Source organism: Rhagoletis pomonella, unplaced genomic scaffold (assembly GCF_013731165.1).
Source record: "Rhagoletis pomonella isolate Grant_MI unplaced genomic scaffold, Rhpom_1.0 Rhpom_scaffold_00001, whole genome shotgun sequence".
In the NCBI taxonomy this organism is placed as follows: Eukaryota; Metazoa; Arthropoda; class Insecta; order Diptera; family Tephritidae; genus Rhagoletis; species Rhagoletis pomonella.
In genome coordinates, this window is record NW_023458555.1 from 11,131,160 (window position 1) to 11,145,547 (window position 14,388).

Below are 14,388 nucleotides of genomic sequence, written 5' to 3' on the forward strand. Positions count from 1 at the left end.
GCATTGGTGCTCATGGAAATAATCTGTGCAGAGAGAGAGAGAGAGAATTAACGAAAGACAATGTAGTGAATCACGACAATCATGGCACTCCAGCGCATACGCTTACCTCTACAATCAGATCACGTTTCAGCTTGCGTGAGAATGTGGTATTTACACGCTCGACTAAATTCTTGGCGCCATTGTATTCGAAGGTTACGCCTGCATAGAATTTTACATTGCGGAAGCTGCTAATGAGCGTGTTGCCATTGAGTAATGAGTTGCGTTCATCGTCGCGCAGCACAATGTAATTCTCATCATGATAACCCGGCTGGGTGATGACAATATTGGACGCGCCTGTAAAAGCGACAAAAAATAGGGATTGCAAATGTGAAGGAGAGTTTTTAAGAAAATTTTTAAACGAGAAAATAATTTATATATATCCTTTAGTTTTCTAGTGTGCAAGCATATTGGGGCGTATTCTTCCTTTCGTATGAATCGGAAATCATGAAATTTTCCTATCATTTTCTATACAAAAATTTTAAATTTTCGATTCGTACGAAATCCAGAATATGCCGCATTAGCTTTCGGTATGGGCAAAATATGTGTGACCTAGCAGAAAATATGTAACTACTTTTTGTGTAACCCAGCAGAAAATATGTAAATGGATCTGGGGTGTACAAAATGAACATTTGTGGACTAGTACACGACTAGTTTAGGGCACGTCCTGTTCAGACTATTTCGGGACTATTTTGGGAAAATTTCGGGTTCGTTTCGGGACCTGTTCAGGACCATTTCGGGACTAGTTCGGGAACATTTTAGGACAAGTTCTGTACCATTTAGGGAACAGTTCAGGACTATTTTATGACACATTTGGGACTATTTCCGGCTAATTTACAGCTAATATTACAGCTACTTGGGGGAAAGAAAATAAGATGCCTTTAAACATGCTGAGAAAAGAACACGAAAACTTTACAGCCATGTCACAGGGCAGAGTGAATGCAACATTATTTCGAGAAAACAAAACGTTATTAAATGAAATTAAACAAATTTTTATTTTTTTGTAAAACAATAAAATCTAAGAAGTACAACGAAAAAGAAATTAATTTAAAGGAGGAAAAAATATGTAAAATATTTTCTAAAAATTAAATTAATTTAAAAATATGTATTTATATATGTATTTCAGTTTACAATAAAATCTAATATCTAAAAGAGAAATACATTAAAAAATAAATAAAAAATACAACGACTCGAACCTCGGATTCCGCGCATGACACGCCAGTGCTTTGCCATTGGAGCAGCGCGAACAAAATTATATACATACATGCATCTCCATTTGGAACATGCTCAAGTGCTTTCTATCTTTTCAACATTCAAGTTGGCAATACAGTTTTTTTTTGTAAATTTTTTTAACTAGCTTGCCTACTGTCAATTCAATTCAATTGTCTTACAAAAGACTTGCAACTATCTTAGCCAGAATAGCCCCGTTAGATGTAGCAAACCCGCACTGCAAGCAGTTTGCTTGGCATGTAGCTCCAAAGGTATATAATACAGTAAAGCATCCGTTATGAATGTATGTATGTAGGCCTCGGTCCGCGTTTATCGCATCATAGAGTTATTTTGGTTCACTCTAATGTACATATATACTGGTATGCTGTCCAATATTAATATTTTTTCTAGCGCGTGAACGTCATTAATTTTTCCAACTGTCAATTAAAGTAGACAATTTGATTGACAGTTCACTCCCATCTATTCAATTAGCTACTTTATCAATAAGATTTTCAATTTTTTTATAAATACATAAAAAAAATTTTGATTATTTTGTATTCATATCAATGCGCGTATGCTGTTTACAATTCACGCAACAGTTCAGTTGTTCAGCAACTATTTTTAAAATCGACTGTCGATTTTCCCGCGCACGGAATTATTATTTATTACAATTCAAGTAACGTGCAACAAATACACTATAACATTTATCGGTGTATGTGTGTATGTGTGTACATAAGTGCGATAGTACAACACATGCAATTAAGTAAAATGCCAAGCAATTTGTATGCGTCGCGTTAATTGTTGCTACTGGCTTGGTTGGCGCATATTTTTACATATTTGCACTTTTGCGATTATCAATTTTCTAATTGCCATAGAATAATCAACGTGGATTTACATACATACATACGTACGCACACATATTGAGGTTAATGTACCAGCAATTGACAAATGCATATATGTACATATGTATGTATGTACATTTACATTTCCACTCACTAATAAATACATAGAAATCCATTTGTGTTTTGTTGATTTGTTGATTTGATTGCCAGAAACTTTTATTTGGCGCGTCGAGCAGACAGACAGATAGCCGGCGCCATCAGCTGACGCACGGCGATAACTCTATAACCTTGAACTTGAACTTTCTAGCTGATGGCGCTGTGTAAAGGCCCAGGCATATTTTCGCGAAACATTAGCTGTCATAAAGGCATGCAAACCTATTGAATATTGCATATAAATACTTAGGCATGCGCTTGCGTCCGCAATTAATTTGAAAATTTATAATCAAATATTTTTGCTAATTATTGCTTGGCGTTGATTTGCATGCGTGTCAAGTTGCTAGTTTGACAATTTGTTGACTGTTTTAAATGTGCGAATACTCGTGCAAGTTCCAGTTGCGAAAATTTCACGGAATAAACGCATTAACTGATAAGAGATTAAATTTGTTTTGAACTAAGCAATTAATGTGAAGCCAAGTAATTCTGTGAACATTTTTGTGCTAAAAATACCGCAGTTTTTGAACAGAAAAAATTATAGACGTATCTTTGCTCGAGCAATTCCGGAATCGAAAAACTATACCCAACGAATGGTTTGTCATCCAAGACACAAATTTTTTACAAAACTCTTACTTCTTTTTCTAATGAAGGAGGTTAGGCTAAGGTCGCGCTTTGACTTTACAGCACAGTCCTTTGTGATATCCCCCAAGAATGGTAAGTGCTAGGCGAAAAACGCTGAATGCCAAGGACAAAGTTTCTTAGGCTAAGTGAATCGCGCGACGCGAATACGCTAGGTCATGTACCTAGCCTTAGGTGGGAAGCTATCCGTTACGAAGGAACCTCAGAGCCAGCCTAAAACTGCGATCTTAGTCGTTTAGACCGAGAAAGTGTTGAGTTGATTCTGCCTCATCGCCCTCTGAGGTACAGCTACGACAGTGAGGATATAGTCTCATCGCGTGGAGATGAATCGGTTAGTGTCCCCCTCACTGCAATTGAAAGTTGCGGCTTTGTGTGTGCAAGAAGATCCCTAGACGGCCTACGGTCCAACTTTGGCCAGAAAGACCTCACAGTGTGTCCAACTTTTTGTCTAGCGTCTGAGCTGACACGTAGAACATATATACCACCCCTCCACACAAGGTTTCATAACCCCTTACAAGTCTAACTAGAAAATATTTAATCAGGCACAGCTGAAAGAAATGTCGGGAATTCCTCTACTAGTTTTCAGCTCATCGTGAACGAGACCAAGAGTCGGGTTACCGCTTCGATGTCGCAGCAGATTCCACCTGATTCGAATTCTATAATATCTTAGAGAGTTAAATAATCCTGTCAAATCATTACCGTAACATACGATTTAGACTTTTTTTAAGCTGTCGGTAATATGTTCTATTTTGCTACATAAATATTCATTTCTCTAGTAGCATGTACCTTCTAGAGCTATTGCTGCGTTGGGTAAAAAAATATTCAAATAAAAACAAAAAAGTCTAGACACTAGAGCTACAATTTATCAATTTAGACAATGTGAATTTTGCGTTTGCGTCTTTTGATTTATTGGCAAACAAAACCAAGTTCAATGACATTTACAATTAAATTGGTCCAACTTGAAAACGGAATAGCATAGAAAGTATTTATTAATAATTAAATAGTTTTGCTTTTAATGGAAAAATTGGTATCACTTATTTTTAATTTTTCTGAACGGAGACTACTTTGAAATTATTCAACAATATTTATAAGAGCTAGTATTTAGTGAAACTTAATAACATTTCGAGCGATTGCAATTTGTATGTATATACATATTTGCTTGCTTTGCAGATGTATGGTGCACACACCAACGAAGACTTGTGGAGCAGCTTTGCCCTGACTCGCGGTCCGAACCACCAATTATCCAATTCGCTACTTTAAGTAAGGCAAGTACTTCCAGTTAAAAAACCATTATCACCGAGATCCCCAAGGAAGCAGTTGGATTTCTTGTTTATTATCCTGTAGGAAAACTAATATCGTACTTTCTTCCAAAAGGGACTCAAATGATCACATTTTGGGTAAAAAACAAAAAGTCCTATTTTGCAAACAATTTGAACAGATCAGTGTAGTTATAAATCTGGCCGTTGCGCCGCAACAGGAAAGAATTCCGTCGAGACATAGCCTTAAGTAGAAGCAACTGGACCTAGACATTAATCCGGGAGTATAAAATTAAACATTGTATTAAGGCGTACCTTATCATTGGTCCATGTCCATTATTAACCTTGGCACTTAGATGATCTATTTTCAGTACTGGAATGCGTCTGTAAATCTTTATACTCTCATAAACTAATAATACATCTGTCTGCTTATGGCTGATTAAGATGATCCATTATCAAAAACTTTTAGGCACAAGTCACAGATCATTTCCGTTCCGGCCAAAATTTTGTACATAGAACCTCTATGCACGTCCGCATAAAATTTACAGAAATATGCATCACCCGCGGAATATGTTTTGCTACTGACTGGAGAACTGGTGTAAAGAAGCCTGAAGGGTGTGCTCTAGCAAAGCCCTTCTTGATAATTTTTGAGCAAAGAAAACCCGGTAATGTTTTCATGTTTTAGGTATTCATAAAAGCAAGGCTAAAAATTCATGTTATTTTGTGCTTGAAAATTTCCGAAAAAATAGAAAGTATCAAAAGAAACTGCTAGGAAAGACTGAGAAGTCTCGAACCATCCCGAGAGACACTGACAAACTCCCGGAAAAACATCATAAAACAGGTAAAAGTTTCAAAAATTTCCGAAAACCCTCAAAAAATTCGGAAAATACGTAATAAAATCCTCATAATATCGCGAAAAATTACGAAAGATTTACAGGTACATTTTTACCTTTACTTGAAACTCAAAAGGAAAAATACTCAGTATTTCTTTAAAATCCAAAAGGTTTAAATACTCCAAAAGCAAAACTAATGTCAAAGTTCCGAACAAGTAAAACAAGTTCCGCAAAAATCCTAAAGGTCCCGAAAACTGTATACGAAAATTCCATATAGAATCTTCTTCAGGAGTGAGTAAATCTGCTAAAAAAATAATTGGCAAATTTTCTCATTTATTTTTGCATTTCTCGAGTAAGTAATAAATATGCTCAAGTGAGACGAGTCTCATGATAACTTCGAAAATTCGAAACGATATGTACGCTATGCATGTGCATTAGGGTGCGTTACTCTCCATACAAAGACTGTTTTTCCATTGGAATTATAAAATGTATTATATTTTAAGACTTCCGTAAAAATATTTTGGAAAGATATTAAACTTTACGAGAGCTTTGAAAATAACTCCAAAAATACAGTTCTTTTTATAAATAAGTTAGTTTTTAAAAAATATGTTATCTTTCCAAAAGATTGAATCAGAGGATAGAAAAGTTTAAGCTTAAAATGTCTGCATAAACATATTTAAAAACTTAATCAAGAGAATCAAAATAATGAGATTATTGATGCTTTTTTAAAGTCGGTGCAGCTCACATACGAATCTTAATATTTCCCCGAAATGTTTTGGCGGAAGTCTTAAAATATATTGTATAATTCACACATACAAAAAACACAATTTTTGTTTTAGTGGAACACACTAATGTACATACATATGATGTGAGAGTGATAATTAAAAGGAACCTACGGCTACGGGCAGAAAAAATGTTTCCTCAGCAATTCTTATAGTAGATGCTACGCTCTTTTTAGTTGAATTACCTTTTTTACAAACTCCATTCAAGTATGGATATATTTTGACAAAAACGGTGCATATCAAATTCTTCAAAACTTATTTTCGAACCCTAGATCCCTTCACAGTCACACTTGCACTTTTTTTATAAAAATCTAAAAATAAGTACATTACTTAACAATCTCCGCTCAAAAGTCACCCCATGGGAACTGATCCCATCTAACCACTTTTGTTACCACCTCAAATTCACTTACTGCAAATATATATCTCTCTCCTAGTTCATTAATACTTTTAAACACTTGCAGTCAATGCACACTTCCGCATATGGCAACTCAACATAAAAAAAAATTAAACAAATATTTATTTTCATACAACAATTATAAAAACATTTACAACAAAAGCAGCAAAAATGCAGGCAACAACCAAGATAGATACATGTGTAATTACTGCGCACGGTGCACCCAGGGTGACAAAAATGTGCTAATTGACCATTAGACGAGGCGAGAAATGACACGTTATGAGTGCATATGCACGTAGTTGTGTGTGTGTGTGTTGAGTGTTTATACATATGTACAGTGGAATGTGTGCAATTTACGCGATGTGATTGCAGTACAAATGGCGCTTATACGACTAGGTGCACCCGATGTGACACTCGACAGATGGATGGTTGGAAGGTGGGGGATGGAGATACAACAAATGTACACATGTATCTGTAAATGTGGATATGTGTGTATGTATGTTTTTTATTAATGTGCGAAAAACATTGAAAATTAATATTAATGTAGTTTTTAAGCAGAGCTACACCAACAAAAAATGTGTTATGGAAACTTGTGTGAGCGGATAAATATTTAATTTATAAAAAAATGGTCCTCCGCAATAACGACACAACTCAAAACCCCTTACTATTGAACACTAACACATGTCTGTAATCTTTGTCTAATGCATGCCTAATCTTTACTAAATTTGTATGATTGCTTTATAAGATTTATTAAGGATTAGGTAAGGGCTAGCATTTTAGCAACTTTTGCTATTTTTCTCTGTTGAAAAATTTTTTATTATTTTTTTTTATGAAAATATAGCTTAGTATCTTAAAAAACTAGGTAAATCTGAACTTCAAACCTTGTAGAACATTTATAAAAATTCGACAAAGTTTAACACATTTTAATCAAAATTTGAAACTTATTAATTTTATAAGTACTCAGTTTTATAGGCCATTAAATTTTAGTGTAATAAAGTGAAAGTTTGAAAGAGCTTAAATGTCGTCCTCTTTTGTTCCCAAAAACGCTCAGAGCAAAATGAGAACAAAATCTTGGGGAGTGTTTTTACAAGAGGGAAAGTGAGAACAAAACTGTGGACAACGTTCTCAACGGGAATTATACAAGAACAAAACCCCGAGGAAAGCTCGCAAAGCGAACAAAATGCAAACAATACTTTCGCGAAAATTTTTAACAGAACAAATTGGGAACAAAATTCTCCGGAAAGTTTCGGCAGAGAACAAGGCTGGAACAATAACTTTCGAAGAACAATTTCACAACTAAAGTCTCAGAAATGTTCAGGCAGAGAACGAAACGAGAACAAACCAACTCTGAATTATTCGCAAAAAATTCAAGCGAAAACAAAATTTTTCTCTTGGCGTTCCATTAGTTTTAAATGTTTGAATATTAAAATTAATTAAAAAAGAACGTAAAAATAACTATACAAATTAAGTCAACGAAAGATCTAAGACACGAACTTTGCCTGCACAGAAAATTAAAAACTGTTCCATAAATGAACAGTTCGCCCTAATGATAAACGATATGAGGTGGAAATGATCCAGTTTTCCTCTGGCTTAGAATTAAAAATCATGATTCTCACTAAAACGATTTTTCATCCCAACACGCAAATGCCTCTCTAATTCGTAACGTTAAGTTCTCAAAACGTCTGTTCTCGTCTTGTTCTAATACATAATGTTCCCCAGACTTTTGTTCTTATTTCATCCTCTTTGAAAACGTTCTAAGTACTCTCGTTCTTATTTCGTACTCAATGGAAACATTCCCGAAAGTTTCGTTCTCATTCTGTTCTTATTGAGAACTGACTTGAAAACTTTGTTCTAATTATGTTCTTTTCGAGAACATTCCCGAGAGTTTTGTCCTCGTTTTATTACCGTTCAAACTGCTCTTTATGCATAAAAAAAATGCCAAACCATCAAAGCTAAGTCCAGGCAACTTCAAACTTGCACCGTGCATACTTCTGTGTTTCTCATAAAAAATAGGAAAATAGTTAAAAAATTTAAATATCTCTTCTCTATTTATATTTTCACCACTGCATATCAAGATCTTTTTTTTCTCGATTTTTCAAAAGTTAATTTGTCGCTTGTGCTCTTAATTGATTGCTAAATATCTTGCTGCAACATTAAAAGTTATGTGCGCTAAAAAATTGTGCTTTTTTTGTTGTTCTTGCCTTTGTTCGCAAAGCACAAATGACTGTGTGCAATACACAGGTGAAATAAATTAATGTGACATTTAAAAATCTAACAAGTTTTTATGGCACAGAATAGTCATTAGCGTGCATTTTTTAAGTATGAAATAATCTTTGGTCTCTAGGAAAAAATATACATATAAAAAAAAAGCGGAAGACATAATTTATTACCTTTTGGTATGGTTGTCACATAGTAATAGTATGACTCGGACTTGGATTTGAACAAATCGGAAACATAAAAGTTGCCAGTATGCTCCTGGCAGGTATCGTTGCGACCCTCACAAACGCCACATCTGTCTGTAAAAAAGTAGGAAAAATGTGCGATTTAATAAATGTTAAAAGCTTTCAGAAAATGTTAACAAAGTCCAGGCTGGTTTCAGCTGTTGCACAGTGTTATTTTAACACAAAAAATTTGTACAAAAAATTAAATTATTTTATTAGACGTACGTATATAAATTATAAAGCGCTAAATCAGCGGCCACACAAAAAATCAACACGTTGATATTTTTTTTATATTCAAATTTTCAAATAATTTTCGAACACATCCCGCATTGTCGTGTGAATGATGTGATGGCTGAATCATAATTTTTTATTTTTTTTCATTAGCTCTACGCTAGCATTGAGGGACTCGTCATCATCATAGTACGTTGCCACATCACCTTGACTGTCCATCATCGGCACTATGTCGCTGCTAGTCCAGCTGTGCCGGCACTATGCGCATTTATCTGACCACGCCGATGGACATATAAATATTTTATTTATAAATATTCTTTCATTTTGTTTATATATAGATCCATATTTCATGGCCGGCGTTTGTTTAAAAATACACTTTTTGTTTAATAAATCACCGCATTTTCACGCACAGCCATTTCCGTCTATCGAAGCCATACCAACATTTACTTATTTTCTTATGTCTAATAGATAATTTCAATATTTGCCAATTTTACCTAATTTCGCCAGCGAATTCAATTCATTGTCACAACCTGCCGGCCGGCAAATGCCATTGACACACTTGTCAAAACTGTCGAATGAACATGTGGTGCCGTCTTTCACCTTGTCCGAGAGTTTAAAATACGCGCTGTTGTCTTCCAAGCGGCAAAACAATTTGCATTTGTCCGCCGAGGACACTGGCAAAGGAAAGGGAAGAGGGAGAAGAAAATAATAAAAAATAAAAATAAAAAAATTTACCATAACAAATACTTATTGTTATCACTAAAATTATCCACTTACAACCATACTTGGGTATCCATTTGGCCGAACGTGCAATACCCTTGCTGGAGAAATTTCTGCCATTCATTTCGTAGCACTGCTGCTCACGCGAATCCATTGTGCCCGGCGGACATGCATGCGTATTGCACGAGCGATATTTCTTACGACTGCCCGCACAATATTTACCACCATTCTTCGGCAATGGATTGTTGCATTCCCGCTGTGATTCCTGTACGCCACCGCCACAAGTCAAACTGCAAGGTGTGAAAGCGCTCCATGCACCCCAACCGCCGTGTATGGCCTGCAACGATTTACCTTCACGCGGCACACATTCGCCCTTCTGACACCAGTGGCGGTCGTTGTTGCACGGAGTGCCATCGGCCCAGGGCAAATTGCTGCTGCGACAATCACTGCTGCTGCTATCCGTTTTGCACCACAAACGCTTGCATTCGCCATCGATGCGACAGTAGCGCGATTGATTGCCATGAATTAGCTGGCATTGATGGTTGAGCGAGTAGATCTCACCGGGCAACTTGGTGTTGAAGTTCTTAATGTAGAATGTGGGCGTATCTTCGAGGCAGGATTTGTCTTCTTTTCTACGGGGCGAGGGGAGAGTGGAGTTAACAAGAGGGAGAAAGTGTGAATAAATACAAGGAAGAAGGAAAACATCTTCGGGTCTGTGCTAAATACAAATTAGGCTTTAAATAAATTAGATTTTCTTAAGTACTTACTCTAAAAATTCCGAGACATAATTGCGCGAACAATCCGACCACGACCACGGATGAATGTCGCTGCCCATAATACTCGACATAATATGCATTTTATTTTTAGTGCCCGGTCGATTGAAAGGTTTGCATAGATCATCGTCATCATGTGGCATATTTAACCTGAATAGAAGATATAAAAAATCATGAATGTGGGCTTAAAGCTTTTGCCTGAGGAGACCCCTAGTAAAATTTTTCGAAGAATAATTTTCTAGAATATATCAATCCAATAACAAACTACCAAATTTGCTTTTTCCGGGGATTTTTTGGAGTAAGGGTCAAAACGACCTTCCCAGGCGGGAGTTAATGGGTTAAAATGTTCTACGAAAATATTTTCCATGCAATATTGCTATATTTGTTTTAACCTTTAATTTCGCATTGACATTTATTTTAATCATTTTTTCCACCTTTTTCAAACTACTTAGTTTTTAAAAATAGGAAATCACAAGGCTGGTTGCACTAAAAGTCCTTACGGTTTCCTCACGATGATGAATGGCGTTTTGTTTTAATATTTACAATGTTTTCAAATAAAATTTTTTTTATAAAAATATGGTTCATGCTTTAACCAAAACCATATATGTACATATTTGTTGAATTTTGCATTTTCTCTCTGTATTTTCTAAGCTCTGTATAAAGTTTGAAAGGTTGATTTATATAATTTTGGGTCAAGCATGAACCCTATTTTTATGAAAAAATAACAAAAAAATTGTAACTTTAAAAACTTGCAAATATTTAGCAAAAATCACCATGTACTCATTTCTGCTCGCCACTGTACATATTCAAAAAAAAAATATTAAAAATCGCTTATTTTACTAAATTTTGTATAAATTCTGATTAAAAATTAAAAATTCTGTATAAAAATTAATTGAATTCTTGTGAGTCCTATATAAAGTCTGAAAGTTTGATTTACATGGTTTTGGTTAAAACACGAACCATATTTTTATAAGAAAAAAAATGTTGTTTGATATCATTGTAGATATTAAAAACAAAACACCATTCATCCAGTTTTGACCGCCACTGTATATTAATACGCTAATTTCAGCAATATTTCAAGTTTAAAGAAAATGTAAATAAGAAAACCAAAATTTAAGACTAACTAATTCAACTTACACATGCCCCAACTCGTGCGCAATGGTAAATGCGGCCGGCAATCCATTATCCTGTACTATGGAACACGATCGACGCTTGCAGACAGTGCCCAGTTCTGCCAGACCCAAAGTGTCGCAGCGCTCACCTTCATTGCCGCAAATTTGATCGCTGCAAATAGAATTTAAAAAAAAAAATGTTTTAATGTCTTAAATTAAATTTTTGTTATAAAGTCTTTTGCATATTTCATATATGTAATATAAGTGGTTATTTTTCAAAGAATGCAGCTCACCGTGTAATGAGCATTGCTGTATCATAGTGGTAACCCTGCTTCGAAAAAATATTACAAAATTCCTTCAACATTTCAGACGCTGACTTGGCTGAAAAGAGTAAAAATAAAATATGCAAAAATAAATTTTATAGAATTTGTAAAACTTCACAAGTGATTATCATTATTGGTCGCTACTGGGTCACAAAATACCACTACCACCACACAAACAAACACACAAATACGCACCTTTTCTGCGATCGTCACGCAGAATCAATATATTCGCCACAGAAATATAAATCGAATTGCCAATACTGGCATCAGCAAATATATTCGAAACAATCGAGATTAGCGTAAGTATGTACGATTTCAAATCGGCACCGTGAAATTCACTCATCGTCTTATCGACAGCCACCAGCACTTCCATGGTGAAGACATGACGGTCGACGTAGTTGCGTTTCTTGCGATGCAGCTTTGTGAATAAACTCTCTTCGAGCTCCAGCAATTCCATGCCCAATGAATCGGCGGCGACTGCGTGTCTGGCATTGCGACGCGAATGACGCCACACTTTGTGCAACACCTCCGAATCGCCATCGCCCGTTTGATTGACCGGTTGTATGAGCAGTGAGCCAAAACTTGTTTTAATGTAACCAGTCTGTGTGGGCGAGAGAGAGAGAGAGAGAGGTGGAGAAGGGTGCAGACTTAGTATTTGTTTTGGATGCATGTGTGTGCGTGTATGTGTTAAAATATGTGATTAAAAAGATAAACAAATACTTTTTTTTTTAGGTGAATATAAATAAATGTTGCTAACAAAGCTGGGCGTGTATGCAATAAAAAAAATAGATTAAATATTTTTTTTTAATCAGTGTGGTTTGTCGGTTAGTTAGAGCTGTAAATAGCCTTTAGAATAAGGTAAGGCTAGTGTCTTAAGCGAGTAGAATCGGCTAAGTGTCTGTGGGAAGCAATTGAGCATTAATTAGTGCAAAGTTACCCCTTAGGGGTATATTGGAGACACAACTCTTACGGACACCATTAGCGTAGTCTAAAAATTCTGAATTGGCACAGTCAACAGAGTATTCGCCTAGCAAACCTGATCTCGCACGTTCGATTCTTATTAGATTACATGTTTTAAGCGACTATAGTCTCTTTCAGGGCCATAAAATAGCAATCTAGTGGCATTTTCCTCGCCACTGATTCTGGCGTCTGTCCGGACTAGTTGCAGCTTTTACAGGGTTTATTTCTATATGCCAGTATGTACAAATGTACCTATCATTTTCTCTCCATCTTATGGCATTGGGTGTGATTTTTTTATTTATATTTATATGCTTGCATTCAACGTGTTTTTCTTTGTTTGCCCAGGGGACATGTGTGGGTCGCTTAGCACGATCGGTAGCATGTAACGATCAGACAAACTTAGGTATGGCCGTATGTACATACGTATGTATATAATCTTTTATTAACATTAACAAATGGTTGAAAGCAACTACATAAAAGTGATTTATTGCAAATTGCAAATGCTTCTAATCAATGAATTTATGAGCATCGGATGCTACTGTACAGAAAGCGCCAACTGCAGCTATCGGCACAAATGCACACATTTACGAACAAGAATGAAATTTTACAAACGGCAGCAATACAGTAAAAGAAATCCATATCTCGTTTTCACAAATTTTAAAGAATGACCTTGTTCTCGGCAATTGGCAATAAACGAGAACTCGTTCCACCACTGTTTTGGAGTGAACTAGTTACCTTAACCTTAATCATTTTTATTGAGGAAAGGCAGTACCGCTGCGTATATTTTTTAGCCGGCAGTTGCAGTGTCTTTCCGGACGAAGTTCTAAAAATGTCGACTTGTAGCGGTAACATCTTTTAAATGGACTTTTATTTATATTTTTGTTCCGGATCTACGTAAACGTAACGACATTTCCCAAAATTATTTGAGAATAATTATGCTACAAAAACAACAACAACCTCATATTTGAATTGTATGAAAATTTCGAAAAAGGTTTTTTTTCAGTAGGATCACGAACCTCAAATCAAATTCTTATTTGCATACCTTGGTCCGTCTAAACTGTAAGTTTGCATATCACTGTCCTAAACTGGTTTCTGTGTATTATTTTCTACAGGGCCGCTACAAATACATGTGTTGTAAGCACATTAGCCGCGTGGGCAGCGTGATGAATACAAAAAAAAATTTCCAACTATTTCTACTGCCGTATTCTACACTTGATTAATTGCATTGGTAGGTAAAAAAAAAACTTAAATTTTTCTTCATTTTTCATTGCGAAATGAAATAACTTACCATGCCATTGCAGAGTGACACGGACACCGTTGATTGTTTATCGCCTTGCACTTCGCCTTTGTAAAAACAGCCCAGTGAATGGGCGTTTGCTTCGTCTTCATCCTCTTCCTCTTCGGTTCTATTATTAAGTATACGAATTACCTGTAACGAAATGAAATAAAAAATGTTTGATTTTAGAAATACGTGCAGTCTAATTTTTGATATCAGCAGGGCTTTCAGCATTGATTTGGACTACCACTCTGCAAATTTTAGACTTTTCAATATTTACCAAATAGAATATTTAAAATTAATGTTGCAACGAACAAAAAGTGTCGACAAGCTTTTTTTAGTTTTACTGAAAAATTAAGTGCAAATTATTTATGGAAAGTGATTTTTTTTTAATACATTATATACGAG

General features: G+C 35.5%; 1 protein-coding gene across 1 annotated transcript in view; it reads right to left on the minus strand.

Annotated features, from left to right (window-relative positions):
- Positions 1–2: 2 nt before the first annotated feature.
- LOC118752541 (A disintegrin and metalloproteinase with thrombospondin motifs 9-like) overlaps positions 3–14,388 on the minus strand; it is a gene marked incomplete at its 3' end in the record, with an annotated part of 67,584 nt that continues 53,198 nt past the window's right edge. The window contains exons 10-19 of the mRNA XM_036487451.1: positions 13,993–14,133; positions 11,940–12,345; positions 11,715–11,802; positions 11,447–11,593; positions 10,304–10,459; positions 9,594–10,168; positions 9,311–9,490; positions 8,535–8,660; positions 107–333; positions 3–23 (exon numbers count right to left, since the gene is read on the minus strand). Coding sequence (XP_036343344.1) covers positions 3–23; positions 107–333; positions 8,535–8,660; positions 9,311–9,490; positions 9,594–10,168; positions 10,304–10,459; positions 11,447–11,593; positions 11,715–11,802; positions 11,940–12,345; positions 13,993–14,133 — 2,067 coding nt within the window. The remainder of the gene's footprint in view (positions 24–106; positions 334–8,534; positions 8,661–9,310; positions 9,491–9,593; positions 10,169–10,303; positions 10,460–11,446; positions 11,594–11,714; positions 11,803–11,939; positions 12,346–13,992; positions 14,134–14,388) is intronic.